Source organism: Miniopterus natalensis, chromosome 7 (assembly GCF_054644295.1).
Source record: "Miniopterus natalensis isolate mMinNat1 chromosome 7, mMinNat1.hap1, whole genome shotgun sequence".
NCBI classification, from domain to species: Eukaryota; Metazoa; Chordata; class Mammalia; order Chiroptera; family Miniopteridae; genus Miniopterus; species Miniopterus natalensis.
Window position 1 is genome coordinate 23,684,036 of NC_142087.1, and position 27,593 is coordinate 23,711,628.

A 27,593-nucleotide genomic window follows, 5' to 3' on the forward strand; every position below is an offset into this window, starting at 1 on the left:
ACAAATCGCTGTTTCTCTCTCTAAAATCAGTAAGTAAAATTAAATAAATAAAGGAAAGAAAAATTAACATAATTAACTGAGGACACATTGTTTAACATAGGTGATAGTGGTAAAATTACCTTAATGTTAGTAATACTAATAAAATTATTTTTTAAGTTAATGTTTGCTTGAAATAGTAAGCTTTAATTGTTTGGAACCTTCAGGGGATTCCTTTTTCTGAACTCACTCTTTTTTAAGCAACAATACTGTAAAAAAATGTCTTATCAAGCCCGGCCAGCGTGGCTCCTCAGCTGAGCATCGACCTATGATGCAAAACATCGCAGTTCGATTCCTGGTCAGGGCACATGCCTGGGTTTCAGGCTCAATCCCCAACAGGGGGTGTGCAGGAGGTGCCTGATCAATGACTCATCATTGATGTTTCTCTCCCCCCCTTCCTCTCTCTCAATAAAGACATATATATATATATACCTTTAAAAATATGATACATTCTTAAACAGTGTGTGGAACATGAAACCATTTCTTTATAACTCCACAGTTACTGTCATAAGCTCCAGTTATACTGCATTGCTTGTTTCTGCACTGACTGGCCCCAAAGGGATATGGTTTGTTTATATCTCTTCCAACACTTACTTGCTGTCAGTTGTTAATCCCAGTACAAAAGTGAATATTCTTGGGTCACCTCTTGTCCTTTCTGACCTGCAGTAAGATAGGAATTCAGACTGGAAGGTTTCTACAAGTAGTATATAATAAGGTAGGGAAACAGGACCGTGGTTCAGCGAAGACTGTGCTTTGGAGTAAAATGCATGGGCTTTATTGATTGGTTCCCTTAGCAAATGAGGATTGAGGTCCAAGTGCAGGCTCTTTCACTTGTTGATCTAACAAGGCTTCACTGTGTGGACACTGGCATCTGTTGGCTGCTGGGAGACTGGATTCTTTCCTGGTCTTGAGCAATGCTCCAGGTTGTTGGCCGGGAGAATTCCCGAGGTGGCAGCATACATGAAGATTTATATTTATGAACAAGATTGTTTGCTTTATAGAAAGAACTTCTGCAGGATGTGTTGAGATGGACTGTACCCATAGACATCAATTATGTGATGTGACTAAAAAATTACACTTACAGAAAGGTTAACACGTGAAGTATCTATGAAGCAAGTCGTATTTTTCAAACCCTTTTAGTTCCATTTTCATCCACCAGGTGGAAACAGCATGGCCTGTATTGAAGACCTGTACAGTTTTTATACCATGTGTATCCCCAAAGTAAGGAGGGATGAAAGTATTTTACAATGATTGGCTTCTGTGCAGGGCAGAAATGAATACTAGCTGATAACTGGGAAAAAGAAGGATACTTGTTGCACTGATTGTTTTTTCTTCATTAAGTTATTTTAGCTCCTCTTGCCTACAGAGATGTTATGAGCTTTTGGGGGTGGGGTGGGGTGTTTTATTATTGTTGTCATTAATAGTGTGAAGTTTATCTTCAGGAAACTTGCCATAAGTGGACCTGCTCTTCCAGAAACTGATATACTTGAATTCTTTGCCTGGATATCTGACAGATATTTATCTTGTTGGTTTAAAATATTAATTTGAAAATAATGGAAGGCACAGTGGGCACTGATAAGCTGTTAACAGATAAGGAAATAATGCTTTGGTATCTGGGATAGTTTTAATATCTATCCACACATTTTTTGACATGCTTCTCTCTAAAAGGTGGAACTTAACACCATTGTCACCCCAATAAATTGAATAAAAAGGAAAAAACAAACTGATATTTCAAACAAAAGTAAATAAATAAATGAAAATAAAAGGTGGCCCTTCCTTGCCCTCCCTTTGAGTATGGGCTGAATTTAGTGACACCCTTCCAACAAATACAGAGGTGAAACTGTCACCTGTGGTAATAAGAGGCGCTGCTGCCTCCTTTCTCTGCCTGGGGTCACTCAGGGGAAGCCAGCTGCCATTTTGTGAGGGCGCTAGGGCCGCGCAGTGGGGGACCTGGGGGGGACGAGCTGCCATGCCAGGCGACTGGGCCATCTTGGACGCGGATCTCCCATCCCGTCTAACAGATGACTGATCCCTGCTGACACCTTGAAGGCAACCTCATGAGAGACCCTGAGCAAGAAACACCCTGATAAGTCTCCCAAGTTTCTGATCCAAGAAACTGAGATAATAAATGTTTGTATTTAAGCCACTTTGTCTGGAGTAATTTGTTAACACAGCAATAGATAATGAATTTGCTCTCTTTGGAAAAAGTTGGGTGCCCAGGGTATTGCTTATTTGAAATTATGTAAAGTCAACGTAAACTACTATATTATATTTGTTCTCAGGGAAAACTGGGCCTGAAATGCTCTTACCTTGAGGTTTGAGTCCATGGTATCTCAAAATAGAACTAACCTCCCAAGGTACACCTAGTTAGCCTCAAATTTCACTTCCTAGGAATACTAGGGTCGATTTTCTGGAAGCCTGACTGGGGATTGTCCAAAATGAAACCAGAGAATTTGAGAACACTCTGACCTTGCGAATTCAGTGAGCTAAGCAACAGCTTGGTTTCCCCAGCCACTTCCCTTCTGCCTTAGCGTTGGGTGACTGACAGCTGGCTGTCAGGATGGACTGTCAACACTGCACATGCTACCAGACTCTCAGATGTGCATGATGCTGTGGAGAGAGTTGGGGGCTTTTTAAAACCCAGAGTTGATCTGTCTTGCTAGCCATGGCTGAAACAGGGCAAAAGTACATGGCCTGCACTTTCAAAGTGGCAAATGTAGTCCATCCAATATCCAGGCACCTCGTACATGAATCCCATGTGTGTGCTCAGGATGCCGGTTCTAGTTGTGCCAGAGTCAGCCCTGCAGTTCCTGTCTAAACTGTGCTTGTGCTTAGGTTGGGAATGGGAGGTTGGGGGAGAGGAACTCCACAAGAATTGCCAGCTCTTGCAAAAAGAAACACTGGAAATAGAGGGGAGGGAAGGGAAGGGACTGGGATTCGGGTGGTCTGGGTTTAGTCCCAGCCCTGATGGTGCCTAAGGCTGAGGCCGACTCCATCTCTCTGACCCCAGGGTTTTCATCTAAAATGACAGGTTTGGTGCTCAGTCTCAAAGGAGGCCACAGGTCTGCCTCCCAAGCCCCTAAGGGGCTTTTTCAAACAAAATGTTCCCACTTTGCTCCTTTTGGTTAATGATCACAGCCTCAGGGAGCCCCTACCACTGAGGGAAGCATGGGACAGCCCTCTATCTGGTTGTTGTCTCTTTTTTAAAATGAATAAATTACAAGACCTCAGACAGCTGTTTTACCCCTCTGCCAAAACCCAAATAGCTCTCATATGTAAGAGATTTGTTCTAATGCTCTGTTAGGTGAAGACTGATTGTTCTTATTTAGAGGTATTTTATCTTTACCTAGACATTATTTTCTGATGAATGTACAAGTTAGGATAATACATTTCACACAAGCACACACCACAAAAAATGGGGCTGGCTTGGAGTTTGATCCTAAATCTTTCCACTAACTGGCAGTGTGACCTTGGGCAAGACACTGATCTGCTGTCTGAGCCCCGAAGTACTTATCTGGAAAATGGGAGGATACCTTCTTCAGGCTGTTTTGCTTTGGTTTCCCCAGAAGCAGACCTTGAGAAGAAAGCTTTTGGAGTTGAGGGGTTTGGGGAACTATAAAGCTTCAGGTGGATTATGCCTCTGGAAACGAGTGTTCAGCACATGGCATTTTCCCTCCGGTTAGTGCTAGTGGAACCACTATTTTTAGTTTTTTGGGGTTTTTCTCGTTACTAACAAGCTATTGTTAGAATGGCACATTTATCGTTGCTATGGGTTGGTACCTATTCTTATAAAAAGGACGTGCCTCAGAGAAGGTGAATAGTTTTTCTATATCAAGCATGTACAAGCAACATACTCGATGGGGGAAAAAGAATTTGTTCTGGCAGAGAAAGGCATGAAGGAAGGACAGAAGGTAGGAGATCCTATAGCCTCACATGGAGCAAAATTTAATGTGAAATCCAACGTTCATGTCTCTACCCCTCCCCAAAGGCAGGTAGGGTGGGGGAAGGAGGAAGCGGCAGAGACTGACCATTTCGCGCTCACTTCCCCCTGAGTCAGGCTGGTTACAGCCTGTTCACTGCAGCCAGTTCTTTCAACATCCTGCTTACATATGTCAATCCATTTACTCTGCTCGCATCAAACTGTTTATCAGCTAGAATCATAACACCATGACTCTGCTTTTAAAATCCTTTGCTAACAGTTACATGATTCGGAGAAAGTAATCAGATTGCTGCAAAGCATGTCTATAGAATGGAAGGAGAAACGCACCTCGCATTGTCTGGGAGGGTGCAGTGAGCTAAGTCTAGGGAAACCTGGCACATGGCAGGTGCCTTAATGAGGGGTCTTCTCTCTTCTGTGCTACCTGCGGCAAGCTTCCTAAGAGCAGGGACTGCATAGGTCCCCTTTTTATATGCCAGGTTCTCAGCAGAGTGCTTAGGATACCTTAAGTGCTCAGGACCTTGCTGAATGAAAGGGTGAGAGGCTACAGAAAGGAGCTCTTAATCACCACAGCAGGTGCTATTGGTCCCCTGCCCCCATTCCCCCCCACCACCATTGCTAACATTGTCCTTGGCAGGCAAGGCTCTAACTGCCTGTAGCTGCACCTGTCTGCCCATGGCTTTCTCTGCTAGCTCCACCTGCCTCTGTGGAGGGTTGGAAATGCAGAGAATTAATCCCCCCCTTAGAGCACTCCTCAACCAATGACTGCTGGGAGTTGTGGATAAAATCTCAGCTCCTTTGTCCCTTGGATGGGGTAACTATGAGGTGTGTATGAGAGCTCCCCTGTGGGATTGAACTCCGGGTGCTCAACACCCACCCTGCACTGGCTTCCTTGTCTTACTTCCTCACTTTTCTACCTATGTTTCTGAGATTTCTTACCAAATAAACTAGTCACTCAGATCCTTGTCTTGGGGGCAGCTTCTGGGGGAACCTAAACTAAAACTATCACATCACTCAGATGTGAAATGTATGCGGGGCTTTGTGAAGCTAGGTCCTTTCAATCCCATAGTTTCCAGCCCCCTTCCTGCCTGGTGTCAGATCGTTGGGTAATGTGTAAATTCCTTGGCCCAACTCAAATTCACTCAAATTCATCCGGGGCCTGTATACTTGCCAAGGCAGAGCTGCCTCTGGTCTGGCTGGGGCAGTCAACTAATTCAGTTGCCTGATTTGCTGGGGCCTGGCCCCATGGTGGTCCCACTGTTGTTTCAAGAACACAAGTCTTCCTGTTTTCTTAACATGAAGATGACTTCAGATTACTCAGGAGCCATTGTCATGGTCCAAATTGTCTTTCACTGTGAAGAAGGGGATGGAATACTGTCACAGTCCATCCCTGCTTTCCCTCACCTTTCTCTTTGGTTCTATTAAGACGAATCTCTTTGGAGACTGTCAGTGAATTTGCTGTGGGTCAGTGTGTTCTCTGTGCTCTAGGGTGTGGGGAGTAGTCCAAGATGATGGGAGAACCTGGAAGCACTTGGAAGAATTTTCAGGTAAATCTCACTGAGGTTTCTGAGCATGGGACAAAGTAAAGATAATATTCATGGCCAAATAACCTGTGAAGATTTAGGAGAAATGGGACCTCTGGGTTTTTGAATCATATACTTTAAAATAAGATAATCTATAATGTAAAATAAAAAATAAACATTAAAAGCAACTGATTTTCTAGACATAAGTCTCCAATGAGTAACTTCTGGAGCCTTACCTGGGTAGCAGGATGGTTTGGAAGAGCTTTCCCCACACTTCATTACCCACGCCTGGCACCTCCCAATGCTAGAGTAATAGGAGGGTGACTCCAATATTAGGGCTGGAAAGGAGCAGATATTCTTTTTTAATTATAAGGTTCAGGAGATACGTTAACAGGAGAATGACCATCTTACTGCAAAAGAGATGTCTGATTTTTTTTGTACATTCCAATCTAGAGGCTAGTCTTACTGAAGGCAGCTTTCCCCACTCCCAGATTCAAGCATGTGAAGTTTCCTGTTTTCCCCAGAGCTGTAGGTCAGAGAATTCTGATAACAACCGTTGCTGAAGGCCAAACCTCAACAACAGGGCCTTGGTTCCAGAGGATGAGGCAGAGAAGATGGGTTTACAGGGACTTGGGTTGGGGAAGGAAGAAGCATGAAGATGGGTACGAGTGGAGAGGGTCAGGGGTAGGTCTCCCACCAGCTGAGTACGTCTGGTGTGAGTACTGAGGCACAGGGTGGAGCCTGTACCTAGGGTACTCCAGGAGACAGTCCCTATAATCCTTGGACACTGCATCTCTAGGAATATGTCACTTGAACTCAGAGCAGAGAAAGAACTGAGCATTTTTCAGCTGTGTGTGTGTGCATGTGTGTGTGCATGTGTGTGTGCCTGGCTGAGGAAGAGGGGAGGACACTGACACCTGAGTTTCTTCAATCTGAAAGATGGGAAGTCAGAGAGCCAGGCATGGATCGGACTAGCCTGTCCGAACCTTGTCTTCCAAGAGAAGCAGCTCAGTGTCTAAGCTGCATTTTCCTTGTGCCAATTTTTGTACAGAAATTTAGGTAACCCTTGGTAGAGTTTCAAGCAGTGTATTTGTAGTTCGTTAAAGATGACTGCAAATTCCTTGCTACTCCTATCATTGAGAGGTGCAGGGATCTGTGCTCCTGCCCTCCCGGAACTCACCTTTCCCCCTACCTCAGTCTGTCTGTAGGAGCCAAGACACCCGTTTGTCCTCTTGAAAGGTTGTTACAATAGCACGAAAATTGGAAGTCCTTATCCCTGACTCAGGCCTAGATCACCAAGATGACAAGTTTGTAATGAAGTCTTAGGTAATTAGTTCCCTATACCCCTTGAGTGGTCACCTCAACTAAGCAAGAAGTGAAGTGATTTCTCAGAGGACAGGTCCCAAGCTTTGTCAATTTTCCATCACAGGCACATGTGGGAAATTTGCAGCAGACTCTCAAGTTTGACAAGGAAATTCTTTATTTAGTGAGGATAGCTTGGGAGTGAGCTGGCTCCCATGAGCAGGTTTTCCTAGGATCCAGATCCTACCCGTAGCGATTTCTAAGCAAGTAGATCAACACAGCAACAATCAGGCCCATCGCAAAGAAATCCCAGTATGGCCCAAGTGCATCATCCAATTTTATCCATCTCACTGTAAAGTGCTGAGAAGAGACATTCTCTTTTAAACAAATAACCCAAGCCTCCCACCCCATTCAGAACCATCATTTCCCTCTATCCCACCACCCAAGAGTTGCTCATTGGACTTTTCAGACATTTGGGACCTATTTCAGACAAACTTACATTTAAAAACAGGATATCTCGGAACAAATGCACCGTTTCCAGTTTCATGAGAGCAAAGAAGACAGGCATGTGAGCGTCAGGACTTGTTTGAGCAGCCATATCATATAATCTCCTGGCCAAGTGAATGTCCTAGAAATAGAAGAACAGCCCATACTCATTAGGTACAGATTCTCTGGGGGGTAAGTAAACAGAAGCCATTGCTTAAAATATTGTAATTTATCTTTGGTATGCAGCATGGTTCCCCCAAAGATGTTATGTCCTATTCTTTGGAACCTGTGGATGTGTCATGTTACATGGCAAAGGGGACTTTGCAAATGTCATTAAGGTTACAGACCTTAAGATAGAGAGATCCTGGACTATCCAGGTAGACTAAATATAATCACATGAGCCTTGAACCACAGAGTTTTCTCAGGGCTGAGGGCAGAAGAGAAAGCCAGAGAGCTGTAGCAGAAGGAGAAGTCAGAAATTCTAGGCATCAGAAGGACTCAACCCACCACTGCTGAAAGAATCTGAAGGAATTCCAGCAGCCAGCAAGGAAATGGGGCCCTCAGTCCTACAAGCACAAGGAACTGAATGTGGCCAAGAACCTGAGTGAGCTGGGAGGAAGGTGCTTCCCAGAGGCCCCGGTAAGGAGTACGGCCTACACAGGCCACCCAGTCAAGCTCACCCAGACGCCTTGCCTACGGAAACTGTGAGAGAATGAATGTGTGTTGCTTTCAGCCAATAAATTTCAGTCGTAGGAAACTAACACAATCTCCAAACACTTTCTTGGACACCCCTGGACCCGATAGTAGGTATGATTCTAATTGAAGGGGCAGGAGAACACTAGACACCAAGAGTACAGTTCCCTAAAACAAAAAATACAGATAAGTGTAAGCATTTAAAATTCCTCGTTTCTTCATAGGACTTGTCATAGCTGAAGCTGTAGAACTTGTTTATGCATTTGTCCGTCTCTCAGTCCCCGAAGACAACGATTTGGACGACTTGCATACTCTGAATTCCCGTGCTTTATGAAGTGCTGAGTACACACTAAAACTCTGATAATACTTGTAGAATGAGTCAATAAACTACGTTGATTCTCAGGCTGGAATTTAATTCTTCAAAGGACATACTATATTTCTGGGGACTTTTTAAAATTCTTTTTATTTTTACCATTAACTCATGTCATGGCACAAACATTTTTTTTCTTTAATTTTCACCTACTATGGCTTGTTTTTGTTTGTTTTATTTTTTCTTTGTTTTCCAAAGCAATGTAATGGAAAGGCTAGGCAGAGTTGCTTTTAAAGATTGAAGTGCCCTGGGCGAGTCCCAGAATTATACTTTGCTTGGGTGCCTGTGGATTATTTTCAAAAGAAGGGGAAGAAGAGAGATTTCCCACAGATTGTGGCCATCCAGTATCTCTTTGTTGTTCCTGTCCATCTCCCAGAACTTCATTACATCGGGTTCAATACTTATGAATCCTTGAGACTCTCCCAGCTGTGCTCTGCTTATCATTTCTTAAGTTTTCCCAAAGCTTTGTGGTCCAGTAAATTGATTTGTTGGAGAAAGAAGAATGCTCTTGCTTAAAATAGTTAAAATTCAGAAGACTGTTCTGAGAAAATCCTCCTGGCAACAGAGAAAATATATGTGGTAAAAAAACAACACCCTCTAATTTGTGTTTCTCATTCCAATAAATCCAGTGGGTGTTCATTCGAAAGCACAGATCTGCCACAGATCTGAAGAAAAACGCTAGAATGGGAGACCCCTGAGAAGCCTTTACAACAGGCCTCTGTGAATAGAAATTCAGGCGTGAGCCAGCATACGGACAGAAGGGATGGGCAGGAGGGGACAATAGGCAACAGGTTTGGTTCTAGGCTGAATTCTGAAGTAATTCTGAATCAAGTATAAATTGAGAAAAAGCCTCATAACAACCTGCAAGATGAATATAGAATTATATATAGAATTTAGAATTTCTAAATTAGAATACGGAGGTCATCTCCCAATTTCTCCCCAAGTAGTTATTTTTTGTTCTCAGAACAATGATGTGGTCAGTTCTGGGCCACAGTTTAAGTCAAAAACTTACTGAGCTTAATCAGAAGTCAGAAATTGAGGAGTGAGATGCTTCTTGGTAAAGCTATTAGGATAACTCTCCTACATCATCCTAATCCCAATGTTCTTTCCTAAAAATAGATGAGAATCATGACCCATATTTTTACACTGATTTACTAAGAGTTGATTTATATTTCACTTTCCTCTCTTAGAGGGCTTAAATACAGAGTTCACAAAACCTGATTTCCTTCTACACCCTTTTGATTCTCAGAGAAAGCCTTGTAATAAATATTATACTCATCTTGCCCATGGGTTTGCACAGGATTAACTAATAAAGAGGATTGCCAAGTGCCTTTCTGGAGAAATGCTTAATCACTGGAGGATTTAAGTGCTGTGAAAGCCTGTTCTAATTGTTTCGTTTTCATTAACCATCCCTGGAACAAGCTCTGGGCTTTTAATTATCAGCATATTCATTTTAAGGATTAGAAAAGGTGGGATCTCCTTGTTAACCTGACTATGAGATAACAAGATTAATAAACTTGTCACCTGAGTACAGTATTTGGTTATTATTTTCTAATTGCTAAACAGAAGAAATTAACAGAGAGCAATGGCTCCTCATTAACTAAATCTAAAATTTCCATATCCAGGTCTGAGGTTAAGTGCAGCCCCTGTGTATGTGTGCGCCCATGTTTTTTTTTTTATTTACATGTAGAGACTTTCTGTAGAGAAAAATGTCTGTGATTGAGAGACTGATCAAAATGACCTGTGATAAAACAGGAACCCTGATAGAAAAGAACAGAAATGTGGCAGAGAGAAACTTCAGAGTTTTTTCTACATGTACTAAACATATGTCTCGACAATTGTTATTGAACACTGAAGAAAGTGCCTAGGAGAGCCATTAGTGGTGACTCCAAGGAGGAAAACCAAACCCTCCAACACAGCTGGCAGAGGCAGTGTCCTTTCTTACATAGTGACAGTGTCCTGAGTCCTTCTTAAGTCATGAGGGGGGAGGACTGGAGAGCTAATTTGAATTTAACCTATGGGGTGGGGTCACTTTTATCTTTAATACAGACAAAGCTCTTCTCACCATTATTGTTATGTTTTGCATGGGGAATGATGAACAAAAGCTTTAATTTTTTAAAAGCTACCTAGGGCAGGACAGGTATCACTATTCTGTTTTAAAGATGTGGTACCAACTGGAGGGGAACTGAGTGAGGCTAAATGACATCTAAAGAATCACCTAACATAGCCATACAATCCAATCCCATTACCTCTCACTTCCCAAATTTTATAAACACAGGAAGCTTGCAGCTGCTAGGAATGGGGAGAAAAGGCTGGATTTGGAGTTGACATTCTTTCCAGTGCTTAGGGTGCTGGGGCTGATGAACAGTGATCAGCCAAAAGACAGGCCACAGGGGAGCACAGCAAGGTAGGGATCTTCACCACTGGATTGTCAGGACCTGACTAAGACACCCCTGGTTGCAATGTGGACCATCAGCAGTAGTCAGATAGAAAATGCCCTACCTCTAATTCCCAATTACCAGAACAACTAGAAGAAAAAGACAGCATTAAAAAAAAAAAAAGCATAGAAAAGCTGATGACCCCTCATTATCTGGCTCTGGAAATGCAGCCCAGAATATAAACACTGAAGTGAAATATATTCTTGAGCACTAAGGATGACTCAATGCAAGGCCTACTCTTTCCCCCAAACATATGGGGTCAGATAGTCCTGGGTTCAAATTGTGACACTTCTACTGGTAAGTTTTAGAAACTTGGCCATGTACCTTAACATCTCTGTACTTTAGTTTCTTGATTCATACACTTAGGACAATTATAGGGCTTATCTCACTGAGTGGTTCTGTGATTTAAATGATATAGTACACACAACAAACCAATACCTGGCTATCATCATTACTGATATTTAATACCTTTCTCACCCTTTCAGATACCAAAGCCTTCTTCTGCTTTCAGTACATTTACTGTAATTAATCTAAGGGATTTACCCAATATTTCTTTGTTTTGTTAGCTCTTTATCTTATGAATATGCCTCATTTCCTCAAGTCACATGTAATCTTTGAAAGACAGAGACCTTTTTTCTTGGGCCTCTCTAGAGTGCTCAGCACTGTGTCATGTACACAGAGAGTGTTTCATAAGTGCATTTCTGCATTAATGTCACTTCAGTATCCACCTCTAAACTCATTCCCACTTTCTCCTTGTTATTGACAGCTTGAGAGTTAATGGAAAATGCCCAGAGGTAGGAAGGGAGTTGGGGCAGGGTCCACCAGTATTTCTGGAAAGAAGCATAAATTTATAAATCAAAATGGCCTAGACTAGATTTAGTCTACTCATTAAGTTATGTCTGTGGGCATAAGTGGAGGAAATAGCTTCTATCTGATAGGATTATTAGGGTAAGTAATATGTGTTGGCACATGGGACCGATTTAGCAAGGGTTAAATCTTTTCTTTCCTTCTTCTACATTTTGATGACATCAATGACATTTATACATTTTCGTTTCCCATTGAGCCTCCATGACTAGGTCTGGATTATTACCAGCACCATTACCTTTGCGATACCTAACCCATGTTCATACATGTAGGCGAGATTGAACATGGCCTGTGCGCTCTGGTACTTGTGGGCTGCGATGCTGTAATGCGTGGCTGCTGTTTCGTAGTCTTTCTTAGTCCCGTAGCCATAGTAATGGTAATCTCCAATTTTCACTCTAGCAAATGCATTGCCTGACAGGAGTATTAGAAAGAGAAGAAATCAAACGATTCATGCACAGTTCCTCGTAACTCAGCCTAATGATAATATATACAGAAGAAAAAATTTACAGAATCAGGATTAGGTATAATTTATGGAGCACAAAATACAACACTCAATGCCAGTCATCTTCACTGTGGGGTAACTCCCATGGTATAGTACAAATGTTCTTTAAAAATAAAACATCGTGGTCTGCCTGGTGTGGCTCAGCGGTTGAGCATCAACCTAGGATCCAGGAGACTGAGGTTCAACTCCGGTCAGGGCACATTCTGGGTTGCAGGCTAGGTCCCCAGCAGGGGCGTGCAGGAGGCATCTCATTGATGTTTCTATCTCTCTCCCTCTCCCTACTCTCTCTGAAATCAATAAAATATATTTTAAAAATAAATAAATAAAACTGTGAGTTTTACCTTCTAATTTTGATTTTTGAAGGTAGGTCACTCTTGGGAAACTGGATCCCACCCCTCCTGTTCTCAGATTTCACTTCTGAAGCTCTACTCTCCTGCATCAGCAGTTTCTTCTTCCTCTTTCCTAGATCAATCCCATCAGTCATTCAAACACACTTGGTATTTTCTCTGACAGAAAACCCTTCCTTATCCCATGGTATCTCCTTCTAACTCCTCCCATTTTTCTATTCCCTTCACACTAACCATCTCCAGCGCTTCACCTCCCAGATACTCTTCAACCCACTCCAATTTAGCTTCTGTCCCCTCCTCCATGAACCTGCTATTTTGAAGGTAGTCAGTAACCTCCTTGCAGCCAAACCCACTGGCTACTTCCCTGCCCTTATCTCACTGCCCCTCTAAGCAGCACGGGAGTCCTGGGATCTATGTTCCCAAGCACTTTTCTCTCTTGACATCAATGATATTGCCTCCTCCTGATTTCCCTCCTGCCTCACAAGCCTCCCTTTTCAAACCCTTGCCTGAATCATCCTCTACCCAGCTTCTACATTTTGGAATATCAAGGGTTGTTATTCTACTCCTTTGCCCCCTTTCTTCTCTCCCTTCTTTTCTCTTTCTTTCCTCCCTTACCCCTCCTCTTTCCACCACTCTCCTCTATCTCAACTCTTCCTTTTTATGAATTTATTGGGGTGACACTGGCTAACAAAATTGTACAGGTTTCAGGTGCACAGTTCTACAACATATCATCTGTACACTGCATTGTGTGTTTACCACCCCAAGTCGAGTTTCCTTCTGTCACCGTTTATACCCCCCTCCCCTCATTTTCAATGGTTCTTTTCCACACCATTTCCTGGCTTCGAAGAAACTAGTATTTGTTGTAATTGGGCTAATTTGCTATAGTTGAGAGGTTGCTGGTGATGTTTCCCAACTCTAAACAAGGTCTTTATTGCATTTGGAAAACACAGACTTCTTTTTAGGGAATTTCTCACTAAAATTGCTTGGATGGCTTGCTACTGTGTTACCAGCTCAGCTGGGTGTGGGAAGGCACCACTGTGACTTTTTCCTCTGCCTCTTATTAGTATCAGCTGAGAATCATTTTTTATCCCATTCTCTTCTTGTAGAAAGGGTGATTCGGCCTTATCATGAGATGATTTTAAGAAATTTAATTAGAAGTAAAATTGCTCTCTTACTGCAAGAGAGTTCCTCACATATCCAAATGCCAACAGTGACAGTTTTGCAGTATCTCTCTGCTCTCAGTAATGTAATTCTAGGGAAAGAATGGAATGAGACACAGTGATGCAAATGCCACTTGTCAATGCTTCCCCACCAATGCTATCTCAACATTCCTTATGGGAACTCCAGGAAGAGGGAGAGGATCTGGCCAATTAACTCGGGGCTGTTGTTTTTCTGATGCTAATAAAGATCTGAAGTTTGTGGTAATCATCAATGTGATATTTTAAAAGAGAAATCAAACAAGTCTTAGATCCGTAAGTAATTTTACCTATAAATTCATTGAGATAGAGATCACATTTCTGATTAAATTCAGAAAACTCAGCAAATGAGTGACTGAAGCCAGACCAAGAAAATTGGTTTATTGAGTAAAACTGTCATGTTTCAAACAACTGTTCTGGTGCCATGGAGACAGAGCCACAGAAAAATTCATATGGTTTTTTAAATTGGGTATCTTGAGAATAACAAAGATAAGAAAATTTTGGAAATAACCTGTAACCAAAGGCTGACCCTAACATCAGCACAATCTGAAATGCCACCTACTTGATATTCTGCACCTTTCTGCTTATGTGCCCAGGAACTTGGCTGGAGCAAATCAGATGAATAAAGGTAGACAGTGACTGGGTATGTGCTCATTTTTATCTAGATTCCGTACCTTGAATGGCAGCTCGATTCCACAGTAGTAGTGCCATTGGATACATCTTCTCTTTTTCAATAATTCTAGCCTTTTCTACAATAAGGAGACATTCCATTAGGAAGGCTTAAAATGCTTCTGTAGTAAAGTCATATGTAAACATGTATGATTAGGGAATTTTAACTTATCTTACTAGATTCCAAAATGAATGCTGAATTGCTTTGAGCTACTTCATACCCCATTTCTGCAAGTAGTGCGTACTGAACAAGAGAAGAATCTATATCACCATCCTTATAGGCAAAGTATGCTGTCAGGAATTTCTCAGCCCAGTGGCCTAGTTCACAGACACCTTTATAAAGCTGTGTGTGGGAAGAGAAATCAAGCAGGTTCATTAGCCAACATTCTTCATTCCAGGTAAAAGATAAATGATATCAGACTTCAGCTCCTGCTGGCTGGTCAGGCAAAGATTTCCAGTCTAAAGCATGGCTTTTGTCATTTACTTAGGGTTAAGAGTCAATTCTTTTCATAGACACAAAGATTATAAGTACATTTTTTTGTTTTGTTTTGTTTTGTTTTGTTTTGCCTTGAGATGGAACTTCCTGAGGCTTATTTTATTTTTGTAATAAACTTTCCCGACTTACAGGCTATTTGGCAGGACAAGACTGCAATGACTTCTGTTTTTTAACAAGGGCCTTTTTGGGCACTGCTGCTCTGTGAGGGCGAGTTATAAGGTCACAGCTGATGTGGAAAGGAGAAAATGAAGGGAAGACAGTGCCTGGGGGTGTAGGTGACATAACCACGAGCGAGCTGTGAGAGTTCTATGGGGACAAACGTCAACTTAGCTGAATAGCCCTTATGTAACCAAAAGAGGTTAGCCATACATAATTCATTAGGAAGTTGGCAAAGGAGCAAATCTAAAGATAGATTATTAGCTGGCAGCTTTTGAAATGAGTTTCAGAGGGGCCAGGTTGCAACGTGGATGCATTTATATTAGTGCCGCGGAAGTATTCAATAAATCAATGAAGGGTATTAAGATCCTAAAAGCATTCTTTTGAAAAGTACATCACTGGCTGAGGCTGAAATAATTCTCTTTTTTAGTTGTCAACCAAGTCATCAAATACCTAAGGACCCTGCTTTTTGGGAAGAAATGAACCACATTTTCCAGGCTAGATCAAGCCTTTCGTTTCCCAGGTTGCATCGCCCAGTTTGTCAAACTGCCCTGGCAATTTGACTGAAGGCTGAAAGAGAGCTCCTTAACTGCATTCTGAGGGAGCTCTGCGCTTGATGAAAAGTCAAATGCAAGAGAAGAGGGATCATTTCTCTTCCTCCATTCCCAGGCTGAGTTACAGCGCTGTTCTTGCCTGACCAATGTCAACTGGAAGAAAAGAGGCAAGATCTATAAAACCAAAGGCACTGACAACTTAAGGGCAGTATCGCCTCTTCTGTGTGATAAATAAAAAGTACTTTAAAAACATCTCATTATTTACCTCCACAGCAGTTCTGCATGATCTTAACACTCCTGTTCCTGTTGCGTACATCTCAGCCAGGTAATAAATGGCGAGGGGCTGCCCACTCTGAGATGCCAAGTAAAAATATCTGAAGGCAAGTTTATAATCCTTCCATACTCCAGAGCCAGCTGAAAATTAAAATTATTTTGAGCCATCCCTTATTTACTTATTTTTTACATTATAATCTATAGATATAATGGTCATAGTGATGCCTGCTATTTTAAATAGGATGGGAAAATGAAAAGCCAACCCAAAGTTAAGCTGTTCCAGTGCGACTGTTTTTTTGGGGGAGGGGTGTTGAGTTTAAGTAAGAATATAGAAATCCTTCTTCTTGACCCATTCAGAAAACTGATAAAGGGCTGTTTAGTCTCATGAAAATATCTCCTCAATATAAAAAGATGATCTCTGAGGACCAGGGCCCCACCAGGATGTGTCTCTTCATCCCTGCCATCTTTATACCAGGAGATGAGTATAGCTCCTCCCAGCCATAACTGGAGTTTGCAGCAGGCAAATCCCAGCTCCAGGGGGCTCTGCTGGGACTCAACTCATGTTTGGAATGAGGGGCAGAGAATCAACATTCTCCCAGCAGCTCTCTGTGAATGGGGTGCCTCTAGACACTTCGTTTGCAAAAGGAGGAGCTTTCACTAGTTGGTCCTTAAATTTCCCTCCCGCATTAACACTGAATCGTCTTCAGAAGAGTGCCATGTAGTGGCTATGAGCAAAGGCTCTAGGGGTAGATTGCTTGGCTTTGAATCCCATAGCTTCACTGTGATGTTGGCCAAGATGTCTAACCAGAGTATAGCTCAGTTTGTTCATCTATAAACTGTGGGATACCCACTAAATGTTTTGCGAGAATTAAATGAATTAATAAAGACTAATAAACATTAGCTATTACTATTACTGTTACTCTGGAAGCTGAAGGCGTCTAACAGATCCTGAGCCTGTGACTTGCAATGAATTAGAAGAATAAGACCATCTAAGGCAAGCCCCCAAACCACTACAGAACAGGCCCTCCCCCAGCTACTGTGGAAAATGCCAGCTGACCTTTTGGCCAGGTCTGACCTCCTTGATGATGTAGTCTGCTGCTGCACTAGCCCCACCTCTGACAGGAAGGACTTAGTGTGGAGACTCAGGTATGCTCAGATCTCCAGGTACTTGTCTTGGCCACGCCCTCTCTCAGTCCCCACAGAGATGATTACAGGTCTTCATGACTTTCTGAGACCTCCTACCCCAATCACTACCTTTGCTCTTAGAAGACAACTCTACCTCCTAAGCTCACTGAGGAAACCCTCACTTCGTCTTTCCTCACTTGCCTCTTTCCCATGCCTCCAGATTTATATATGCGTCATCCTTTCCTTCCTGCCTTCATCTCTGAGGATGAGAAGTCCCTCCTCTCTATCAAGGATACAAATCCTAATGCCACCCTACTTTTTCCAGAACCCTCTTTTCATCAGTTATCTCATCTCTCCTATGATTCATTAACCATCTCCAGTGGTTGGCTTTCTTTCTTCTGCCAAAAATTATACTCACGCCTCTCACCATCTTAAAAACAACTCCCTCTTGGCTCTTGGTCCCCTTCATGCTACCATTACATCTCTCTCCTTTCACTTAAAGGAGCAGTACTTCCAAGAATATTTTTACTCATCTACTTCCTCACCCTCCACTCACACTTCAGCCCACTGTATCTTCTACACCAACCTGCCCAATAACCTCACTAACATCCTCAATATTGACAAGTCCCATGGATATTCAACACATTTTTTTTTTTTTTTTTTTGAGAACTAGGCTTCTCACTGTATTCAGAGGAATGCTCATTCATTTACTTTCTTGGAAGTTCTATCCTTTGGCTCCCTTAAAAATCATTTTCCCCCCAACTCCTCTGATCATGCCTTTTCAGTGTTCTTGTGACCACTCTTCTATACCCATCTTTTTAATGACACAGAGGATCACTAGATTTCTGACTATAGCCCACTGCTTCTCCCTATCACACTCTCCTTTCCTTTTGCAACCTCGGCTATTCTTAACACCTACAAGTTGATGTTTGTCATGTTCCAAATGTTGTTCTCCAAGTTTGACCTTTTTTGTGAGTTTCATACTTGCTTCTCGGTAATCATATTGGATATCACAAGGTGCCTCAACTAAGCCAACCATCTCCATTGGTTGGCTTTCTTTCCTCTGCCAAAAATTATACTCACGTCTCTCAGGTACACTTCCTGACTCTGCCTTCTCTCCCAATTGGTGTTCTTTCCTTTTGTGTTCTTTAAATTCCTATTCAAATTGCTGCCTGAATGTTCTATCTAAACCACACACACACCAGTCCTTTGATTTTTGTTTAAAAAGGAACAGACTTAATAATAATCTAATTCATAGCACTTACAGTAGTACATGAAGCCTAACTGAAACTGTGCGTTGGGCCATCCTTTCTCTGCAGCTTTCTGAAAGTATTTAAGTGCTTCAGCATAATTCTGCAAGATAATTACACTTTATTATTCATGGGTATGTATAACTCCATGGTAACAATTGCCTTCTCCTTTTTTTTTTTTTTAATAAAAGTATAGATAATGTCCTATGTGATTAGGCTAATTGAAATAATATCAGAAGTATTATATATTTTATTTCATTATTAGATTATGTTAGGAAATAATTATCTCACTTTCAATGTAAATTATGTCTTTTCATACATTGACAGTAAATTTTGTTAGATATTGGGGAAGGTGTCTCAAAGACAGAGGTTATGCTCAGAAGGTAAATTTCTCTATCAAAAAATTCTCAGGGGTTAGATGATTCCTAAGGTTAATTATTACATTAGTTTATTATTCCTTAAGTAATTAATGATAAGAGTTGTTATTCTTGTCAAAACGCTGTTCTATGTCTCTTTGGCAAACATTTCACTAGATTATTTTATTCTCTATTATCAGATGTGATAGTTTGGCAAACCAGGTAATAGGGACTACTTTCTTTAAATTAATCTATGACCATAAATTTTACCCTATAAATTGCTAGAGACATGTTGAAAAGATAATGAAATTATTTAACTTACCACAGGAACTCCTTTTCCATAAAAGTAAAGAAGACCAAGCCCATGAAGACCAATTGCATTACCCTAGGACAGTTTTAAAAATCCAAGTAAAGTTCCAGAAGAATTCATGGTAAGGAAAATTACTGAAAAGTCACTCAAAATATTTGAAATTCACCCAGTAGGTGATTAATCAAGGCAGTTTAATCAGGAAGTTGGCAAGTTATTCTGACCCTCTCTAGTTTCTCCTTTTACACCTTCGTAACTCCCCCTGACTGAAAAAAAGAAGAGGGAAATGAAAGTCAAATCTTTCCTCAATTCTTTCATTCCGCTTTTATTTATTGCTTGCCTTGTGTGTGACTCCATAAGAGGCATGGGGCAGAGGAGGGAGGTGAAAGTTAGAAGATGAATAAAGCATGATCCTTACCTTAGAAAGTTCACAGATTAGTGGGCTCTGACCCACTAGGTACGACTTCTTATCTTAAAGTGATCATATGAAATGTGGTAAGTCCTATAGTAGAATGCTGTGGATACCTAGCGGAGGGACACTCAACTGCCTAGATGAGGCTAGGGTATGAGGGGATTGTATTTTTTTAGACTCTATTTCATTTACACAGCATATATATTGGCCTTGCTTTCTTATCCATTCAGCTACCTTATGTCTTTTGATTGAAGTATTTAAGCCATTTACATTTAAAGTGATTATTGATAGGTATGCATTTATTGCTATTTTATTCTCTGTAACTATGTTCCTTTTTTTCCTCTCTCTTCTTCTTATAGAAGTCCTTTTAATATTTCTTGTAATACTGGGATGGTGGTAATAAGCTCCTTTAGCTTATTCTGGTCTGGGAAGCTATTTCTCCTTCATTTTTAAATGATAGCCTTGCTGGGTTGAGTAGTCTTGGTTATAGATCCTTGCTTTTCATCACTTTGCATATTTTATGCCTATCCCTTCTGGCCTGAAATGTTTCTGTTGAGAAATCAGATAGCAGTCTTATGGAAGCTTCCTTGTAAGTAACTAACTTTCTTCCCCTTGCTGCTTTTATTTTTTATTTTTTATTTATTTTTATTATTATTATTTTAAATATACCTTTATTGATTTCAGAGAGAAGAAAGAATAGAGAGATAGAAAGATCAATGATGAGAGTGTCACTGATCGAGCCCGCAACTCAGGCATGTGCCCTGACCTGAAATTGAACCCCGACTGCCTGGATCCTAGGTCGATGCTCAACCGCTGAGCCATGCCCAGCTGGGCCCTTGCTGCTTTTAAGATTCTCTCTTTGTTGTTAACTTTTGTCACTTTAATTATGATGTATCTTGGTGTGGGGCACTTTGGGTTTATCTCATTTGGGAATCTCTGCATTTCTGGACTTGTGTGTCTTTTTCCATGACCGGATTAGGGAAGTTTTCAGTCATTCTTTCTTCAAATAGGTTCTCAATCCCTTGATCGCTCTTGTCTCCTTCTAGTACCCCGACGATGCAGATGTTGTTAAGCTTCATGTTGTCCCAAAGGTCCCTTAAACTATCCTCACTCTTTAAATTTTTTTTTGTTTTTGCTGTTCTGATTGGGTGTTTTATGCTACTTTGTCTTCCAAATCACTGATTCGATCCTCTGCTTCATCTAACCTGCTGTTGATTCCTTCTAGTGTATTCTTCATTTCAGATATTGTATTCTGTGTTTCTATGTGTTCTTTTTTTTTGCTGTTGAAGTTCTTCCTAACTTCCTTGATTATCCTTATAACCATTGTTTTGAATTCTGTATCTGGTAGATTGCTTACCTCCATTTCCTTTAGTTCTTGTTCTGGATATTTCTCCTTTCATTTGGGGCACATTTCTCTCCATTTTGGTTGCCTCTCTCTGTGTGTTTCTGTGTATTAGGTAAATATGCTATGTCTTCCTGTCTTGGCGGGGTGGCCTTATGTAGTAGGTGTTACGTGGGGATCAGTGGAGCAGTCTTCCTGATCACCTGAGCGGGGCGCTCCAGGAATGTCCCTTGTGTCGGCTACGTAAGCCCTCCTGGCGTAGGTTAGTTTTGATTGCTGTTTGCCCCTCTGTGCATGAGGTTGTCCCTCTGGCTGGCTGACTGTGAGGACTGACCCCAACCATAGTGTATGAGCTATTATGCAGGTATTGTCCACATGAAGTGAAACTAGCCTCAGCAGGGGTTGGCACCTGCTGAAATCTCCCTTTGGATGTGCCGCTTGTGGAGCTAATTGGGTCCAGCTCTGATATGGTCTGAATTCTGCCACAAGATGTGTTGATTCTCTGGCCTCTTGGGAGGGACTCCGGTGCAGGTCTATGTCAGATGCCGCCTGACTGGCCCTAAGAAACCTCTTTGCAGCTACAAAGTGACCCACAATTTGTGGCCGCCCTTGCTAGGCCTGGGTGTGCACTGGAAGTGCCAAGCTGTGCACCAAGGCCAGCTGCTTCCTCCATCAAGCCCAATACATTCCAATATCTGCCTCTGTCTTCTTCCAGCTGCTGGCTACCTGTTAGGCTCAGTCAAGTTTCATGAGGTAGGTTATCAGTGAGTCATCAGGTAGGGGTGAGTGGTGTTTACCCAATTGATACAGATTCTGTGCCAGTGCTGGTTCTGATGCCACTCAGCAAAAGTCCTAAGGTAAACTAATGCCAGCTACCACCCACCAGGTCCCTGAAGACGTCTGTGCTGGGACAGGGTCTCATGGAGTCATCAGAGCAAGGCTTGCAGGGCTTATCAGGTGCAAACAGACCGATCTGGCCACGTGAAGAGAGGACTCTGCACAGGAATATTGTGAGGAAAAAATGGCCCCTACCCGAGTGTCACACAACTCAGTTTGTCCTGGATTCTGTGAGACCTCCTCAAAAGCCCAAGCTCGGCAGTGCTGGGTGGCAAGGAGTTGGGAGGGTGAGGCTAGTGGATCTCTTATGGGGTGGCACCGCCATTCAGGCTTTCAGGAAGGGGAGAAATGGCCTGTACCTCAGAGCCACACAACTCAGTCTCTGATACAACTTGAGTCCACCTGGACCTCTACACCACATGCTCAGGCAGCTGATTTCTCTGCAGTGCGTGAGCTCAGCAGGGTGGGGGTGACAGTCAGGAGAGAGAGGCTATTGCATTTCCCCATGCTGATGCCCTATGGAGGGGAGTGCTCGAGCTAAGAAAGAGCCTTTGTGGGCGGTGTGGGAAAGGGACCCAGCACAGGGACCCTAGCAGCTGTCCCTTCAGCTTTCTCCTCCAGGTCTTTCCCTGGAGCCACACAACTCAGTCTCTCCTCACATGACTCTAGTCTTCTCAGAGCTGCCCTCCCTCTGCTGGAGCCCAAGGTGAGTGGCTACAAACAAGATTTTGTGTGTTGGACCTTTAAGAGGGTGCCTGGGTTTCCAGCAGACTCTCATCTCTCCCTGGCACACAGACTCCCTACTGATTTTCACAGCCAGATGGTATGTGGGCTCTTCTTCCGAGCTCTGGTGCTCTGGGCTGGGGAGCCTCGTTTAGGGTTCAGACCCCATGCTCCTCAGGGGGAACCTCTGCAGCTGAGATAGCCCTCTGGAATTTCAGCTACCACCCGTGGGAGCAGGGCCAGGCCTTTTCACTTCTCTGCCCTTTCTACCAGTCTCGATGCGGCTTCTTCTGTAAATCCTTGTTCGGCTAGTCTTTAGCTGGTTATTCAGGTTGATTATTCTATATATTAACTGTAATTCCTGGGAGGAGGTAACACCCACCTACTGAGTGCCATCCTGGAGCCTCTCCAGGTAGTTGTTACTTGGAATAGCAGCCTTATATGGTCAGCTCTTCCCATTTTCCAAGGAAATCTGGGTACTCAGATTTTGATATGAAATTCCCCAATTTTAAAAACACTTTCTAGGCCAAACATAACATATGTGTAGGCAATCGTTTCATATAAAACTTCTACTTTAGGGCTCTTGCTTAGGTTAACTGACATGAACTTCGGGAGCAGATGATCATTTATTTGGCAAATATTTCATAAACCCCCACTATGTACTAAAACTGTGGCCCTTCTCCAGCTGAGGAGACATGCCTTAAGACAGGAGAGATGGCCTAAGGTAGAAGCAATAAAGTTCCAGCAGTACGTACGGAGCACGAGTGCAGGGCAAGTTCAGAAGAGGGAAAAGGTTATGTGAGCCAAAGAGGGTAAGGGTAGCTTGGTAGAGCGAGAGAGGATTAAATGCTACTCTGGGGATGGGTAGGGTTCGGAATGGGAGCGCCTGGGAAGGGAGAAGGAAGGGCAAAGGTATAGAGATGGGGTTGGGCCTGGTGTCCCAGGTGTGAGAGGAAATCGGAAGAATATAGGCCCGGTATCACACAGGGAAATGTTCATGTTTCCGAGTAAATAAAAGACCAAAGGGGTTACAAAGTCCGTATCTTTGTTTCCTGGTACTGATATGACTTAAAAACAAACTGAAAAAGCAATGTTTTATGTTTTTTAATTAGTAAAAGTATGGATGTGTGAGTGGAAGACAGAAACTTTTTACTTTAGTAGTGACCCAAAGTGAGAAATGTAGTAAGTTGTGCAGGTGATGATAAAGGAATATACGGTGATGTCCACCTGATGCAATTCAGAACAATTACCTTCAATATAGTGTCAGGTTTCCACTGTAAATGAAGGTAGCTCAGGTTTAGAGCTCGAGTAGCTCAGATCACTGCTGGTTACACAACCCTGAATAGTTTGGGAGCTGGGTTAATTTACACACTCAGCTTCCTGGCATTATTCCTTTGGGCTGAGAAATCAGAGTAATTTGCCAGATTACAAGAGATCTTCCTATTATATTACCTCTTTTTCAGTTGGCTCTCCCTTGTCATCCTAATCTAAGGGTACTCCAGATAACTGTCTTGCTATGTGCCACAATTTCATATAAATTACAAGGGAGAGGAGCCTAGTACCAGCCTTCTCAGTAATTTACACCACAATAGCGCCAGCACTGAAGCGCTAGTCATTTACAAATAGGCTCCGAAAGCAGCACGTGGGTTTTTAAAAAAGAACGGTTGAAAATATTCCCTGATTTGAGCACATCTTTACTGCTAGTGTGACAGTATGACATAGCCAGACAACAAAATGTTTTCTTTTGTGCAGGGATAGAAAGTTTATTAAGGCCATTCACCAACATTAGGTTGATGGGTGTTGCGATTAGGAGCTCTTTATGTACTAAAGGGATTCAGAGTAGTCTACTCAGTTTTATCTGACAGATACCAGCCTCAATGAACCTAGGAACTGAGGTTAAAACTTCAATGGCAGGAGCCATATAACACCATTTATATATTCCCTTATATATTCAACCCAGTTTGCCTTGGATATGCTTTGAAGCTCACTCTATCTAACCGGCCCCAGGCTGCAAAATTTAATAGCTGACACAAAATTTAATAGCACTTACTATATACCATGCAATGCTTTAAATACTTTATAACAGGAGGCACAGACATGTCAACTCAATAAATCCTGACAAAAACAATATGAGGCAAATATTCTTATACTCCCATTTTATAGATGGGGAAGTTGAGCTAGTCAGTAGCAGGGCTGGCATTCAAACCAAATGTCTCTAGAGCCTTGCTCTAATCATCTCACCCTGGCTGCCTCTCTGACAATCTTCTGCTTGGGCCACGGGGATTTCTGGCTTTGGGGTAAGGTCAAATGGGAGAAAACAGGGCATTTCTTGGTTGTTTTTGTCCTGAACTTACTGCTCTATTGATTGAGTTTTCCCTTCCCCTGTCCTTATCTCTTTTATTTCTTGTCTTCTGACCTGGATGGCCTCATCTCATCTACTGCATGGGAGAGGGGAAAGCTGAGCTTCTATCTGGCCTCCTGCTAGGGCAGCACGTCACTGGCATTTTCCACTTACCAAGACAACAAGACATGTCTCCCACCTACCCGAACCCCATATTTTATTGTTAACAATATTTTTCTTCTCCTGACCACAAACTCCTCCCAGGCCAGGCATGAGGCTTTGGAGTCTACTCTTCAGCACCAGTCTGCATGTAATAAAAGCCAAGTGTTTTTATGCGTTTGCAGAAATGGGCTGAGTACATACCTTATTGGCTGCCATGGAGAAGTATTTGTAAGCAGTAGCATTATTTTGTGGTGCTGCATCATTACCTTCTAAATACATCTGGAAAAAAATTAAAGGGGGATGTAAAAACTAAGGAATTTGAGCTGATGGTTGCACAACACTGTAAATATAGTAAATGCCACTGAAATGTACACTTTTAAATGGTTAATCTATATTATATGAATTTCACCTCGGTATTTTAAAAAGGAAAAACTAAAGAAACAATCCATGTACACTATACGTTCTGGAGTGACCTTGCCCAAGGACCAAAAAAGGATTTGTGTTTTTTCATGTTTCCCTGCATGTAAATTTACTGTTTGTAGCCCTTCTGGAAGCAGGGTACTTGTCCCCATAATTACTAATAAATGGAAACTGGCCACAGGGAGCCAAGGGCAGCTCTTGGCAGAGTGAGTAGTCTCTGAGGAAGAGAGAACATGACTCTACAGGAACCCTCCACAAAGGCTGCTCAGGAGCCAGAGGGGCCTCCCATCAGAGGCAGCCCAAGTATGGACTTCAGTCAGCCTGGAGCTGGGTCTCATTCCTGGAGTTAAGGAAGGAGGCACCTCATTGGATTGAGGATAGTACCAGTCTTTGATGCACAGCGAGCCTGGATCTCCTGTTACATGCCAGGGAGAGGGGTCATGGGAGGGACTCTGAGCTATACTCAGTCAAGGAGTTCTGGAACAGGTTCATTTTCTAGGTTGCTTTGGTGTCCAGGTAAAAGCTGCTGTTTTGTGGGGCTTCCTCCCAAACTACCACCTCAGGAATACTACCCTCAGTTTGTAGTAAAATGCCTCTCTCAACTGCTTCCGTGAAAGAGGCCTGCATCCTTGTACCTACGCTGGGTTCAATCAGCTGATACCGCTAATATCTTAGATCTTTAAGAAATAAAAGTTATTGATCAAGATGGAACATGTACCTTTCCTATGAGTGCCATGGCATTTGCACTCCCGGCCTTTGCTGCCTTTAAGAAGTAGTATAATGCTTTCTAGGGAGAAAAGGAACATATTTTTGATAATCATGAACATATCCTACGAAATGGCTTTTCAAAGCAAACTTTATTGGATTCAACATGCATTAAAAAAATGTCTATGAAACGTCCACTTTCTTTAAGGCACTATTCCAAATGCTATTTGAACCATAAACCTGAACAGCTGGAGATTATATATATATATATCTCATATTCCTACTTAGAATGGGAGGACTTCTCACATTGGGAAAGACTTGATGGGCATGTGGCCTAGTGGAGGACAGATGAGTCCCAGCTGCAGACCTAACAGTCCATTGTTTTGAAAAAGTAGGCTTCTATGTTGACATTATGTACTTATAAGACAGTTTATACAACTGGCAGAATTGGATATGCAGTATCCTAATGTTTATAAGGCAGAGTGAATAGGACCAGACACCTGGCTGCCTACTGAGACCAGATCTTTCTGCAGAGGTCAACTTCAGGCCAATTCTTTCTAAATCAAATTGAAGGAGGCGAACAAAGCCTCTAACTCTCTCTAGGCCATAGCATTAAAGGGTTGCGGGTTTAATTCCTGGTCAGGGCACATACCCAGGTCGCAGGTTCAATCCCTGGTAGGGACGTGTGATTAATGTCTCTCTCTCACATTGATGTTTCTCTCCCTCTCTTTCTCTTTCTCTCTCTCCCTCTCCCTTCCTCTCTCTCTAAAATGAATTAAAAAACAAACAAACAAGAAACATATTCTTAGGTGAGGATTTTAAAAAAAAAAAGCTTATTTAATTCCAGAACCATCCCATCCTGGTGCATGAACAGGCTGGTCCTTGCTGCTTTCCTCAGCCTAATAAACTAGAATTTGATGGGAGGCTCCAGTTAAGGTCTCAGAGCTCAAGGCTGATTGACTTATGTATCAGTGAGCTTGGGCTCCATTAGAAAGCACTCCCAAGCTTAGGTAGCTTAAAACAACCACCATTTATTTAATTCATGACTTTGGCAGGTCAGCAGTTTTGGCTCAGCTCAGCAGAGTAATTCTGGTTTGGGCCAGGCTCAACTAGTGTTGGCTGGGGTTGCTCATGCACCTATAGTTAGCTAGAGTATTACTGGCCAGGGCTGGTTGGTTTATGATGGCCTCATCTGTGACAGTAAGGATGACTGGCTCTCTCCATATGCTCTTGTTCTTTAGCCAACTGGCTCAAGCTTTCACATGGCAGTCAAACCACTTTTGTTTTAAGGTTCTAAGAACACAGAGCAGAAAGTCTGTTGAGGCATACGGTCAGAACTCCCAAATCTCTTCTGAGCCACACTGGCCAGGGCTAACCCAGCTTTTTTTGAGATGGACAGACAGCAAGCATGGGACCCAACCCACCATCAGAAAGTTAGAGCTGAAGTAACCTGAAAGATTATTTCCTCTTCTTGCTTTATAAGAGAGGGAACTAGATTTTAGAATGCCTATTTTCCTCCCCCAGGTCAAAAGGAAGTAAGGTTTAGTGGAAAGAGCAGAGGTTTTGAATGCGGAAGCCCTATGTTCAAATTCTGCTTCATAATAACCTTGCTACCTAGCTGTGAGACCTGAAGCAATTTACTTCATTTTTCCAGCCTCAGCTCCACTTCTTAAAATAGAGATGTAAAACCCCTGTGAATGAGCCCATGGGAGGGCTGGACTGAGCTCCTGGGTGATGCACCACTGCTTGGCTGTTGCCACTACAGAAGCAG

At 42.4% G+C, this 27,593-nt stretch overlaps 1 protein-coding gene across 1 annotated transcript in view; it reads right to left on the reverse strand.

The window, feature by feature from the left end:
• Positions 1-7,012: 7,012 nt before the first annotated feature.
• SEL1L2 (SEL1L2 adaptor subunit of SYVN1 ubiquitin ligase) overlaps positions 7,013-27,593 on the reverse strand; it is a 47,414-nt gene continuing 26,833 nt past the window's right edge. The window contains exons 10-19 of the mRNA XM_087819297.1: positions 25,836-25,904; positions 24,899-24,976; positions 18,896-18,958; positions 18,233-18,320; positions 15,835-15,983; positions 14,541-14,706; positions 14,369-14,443; positions 11,888-12,060; positions 7,298-7,426; positions 7,013-7,158 (exon numbers count right to left, since the gene is read on the reverse strand). Of these exons, the coding sequence (XP_087675423.1) occupies positions 7,042-7,158; positions 7,298-7,426; positions 11,888-12,060; positions 14,369-14,443; positions 14,541-14,706; positions 15,835-15,983; positions 18,233-18,320; positions 18,896-18,958; positions 24,899-24,976; positions 25,836-25,904 (1,107 nt within the window). The 3' untranslated portion in view covers positions 7,013-7,041. The remainder of the gene's footprint in view (positions 7,159-7,297; positions 7,427-11,887; positions 12,061-14,368; positions 14,444-14,540; positions 14,707-15,834; positions 15,984-18,232; positions 18,321-18,895; positions 18,959-24,898; positions 24,977-25,835; positions 25,905-27,593) is intronic.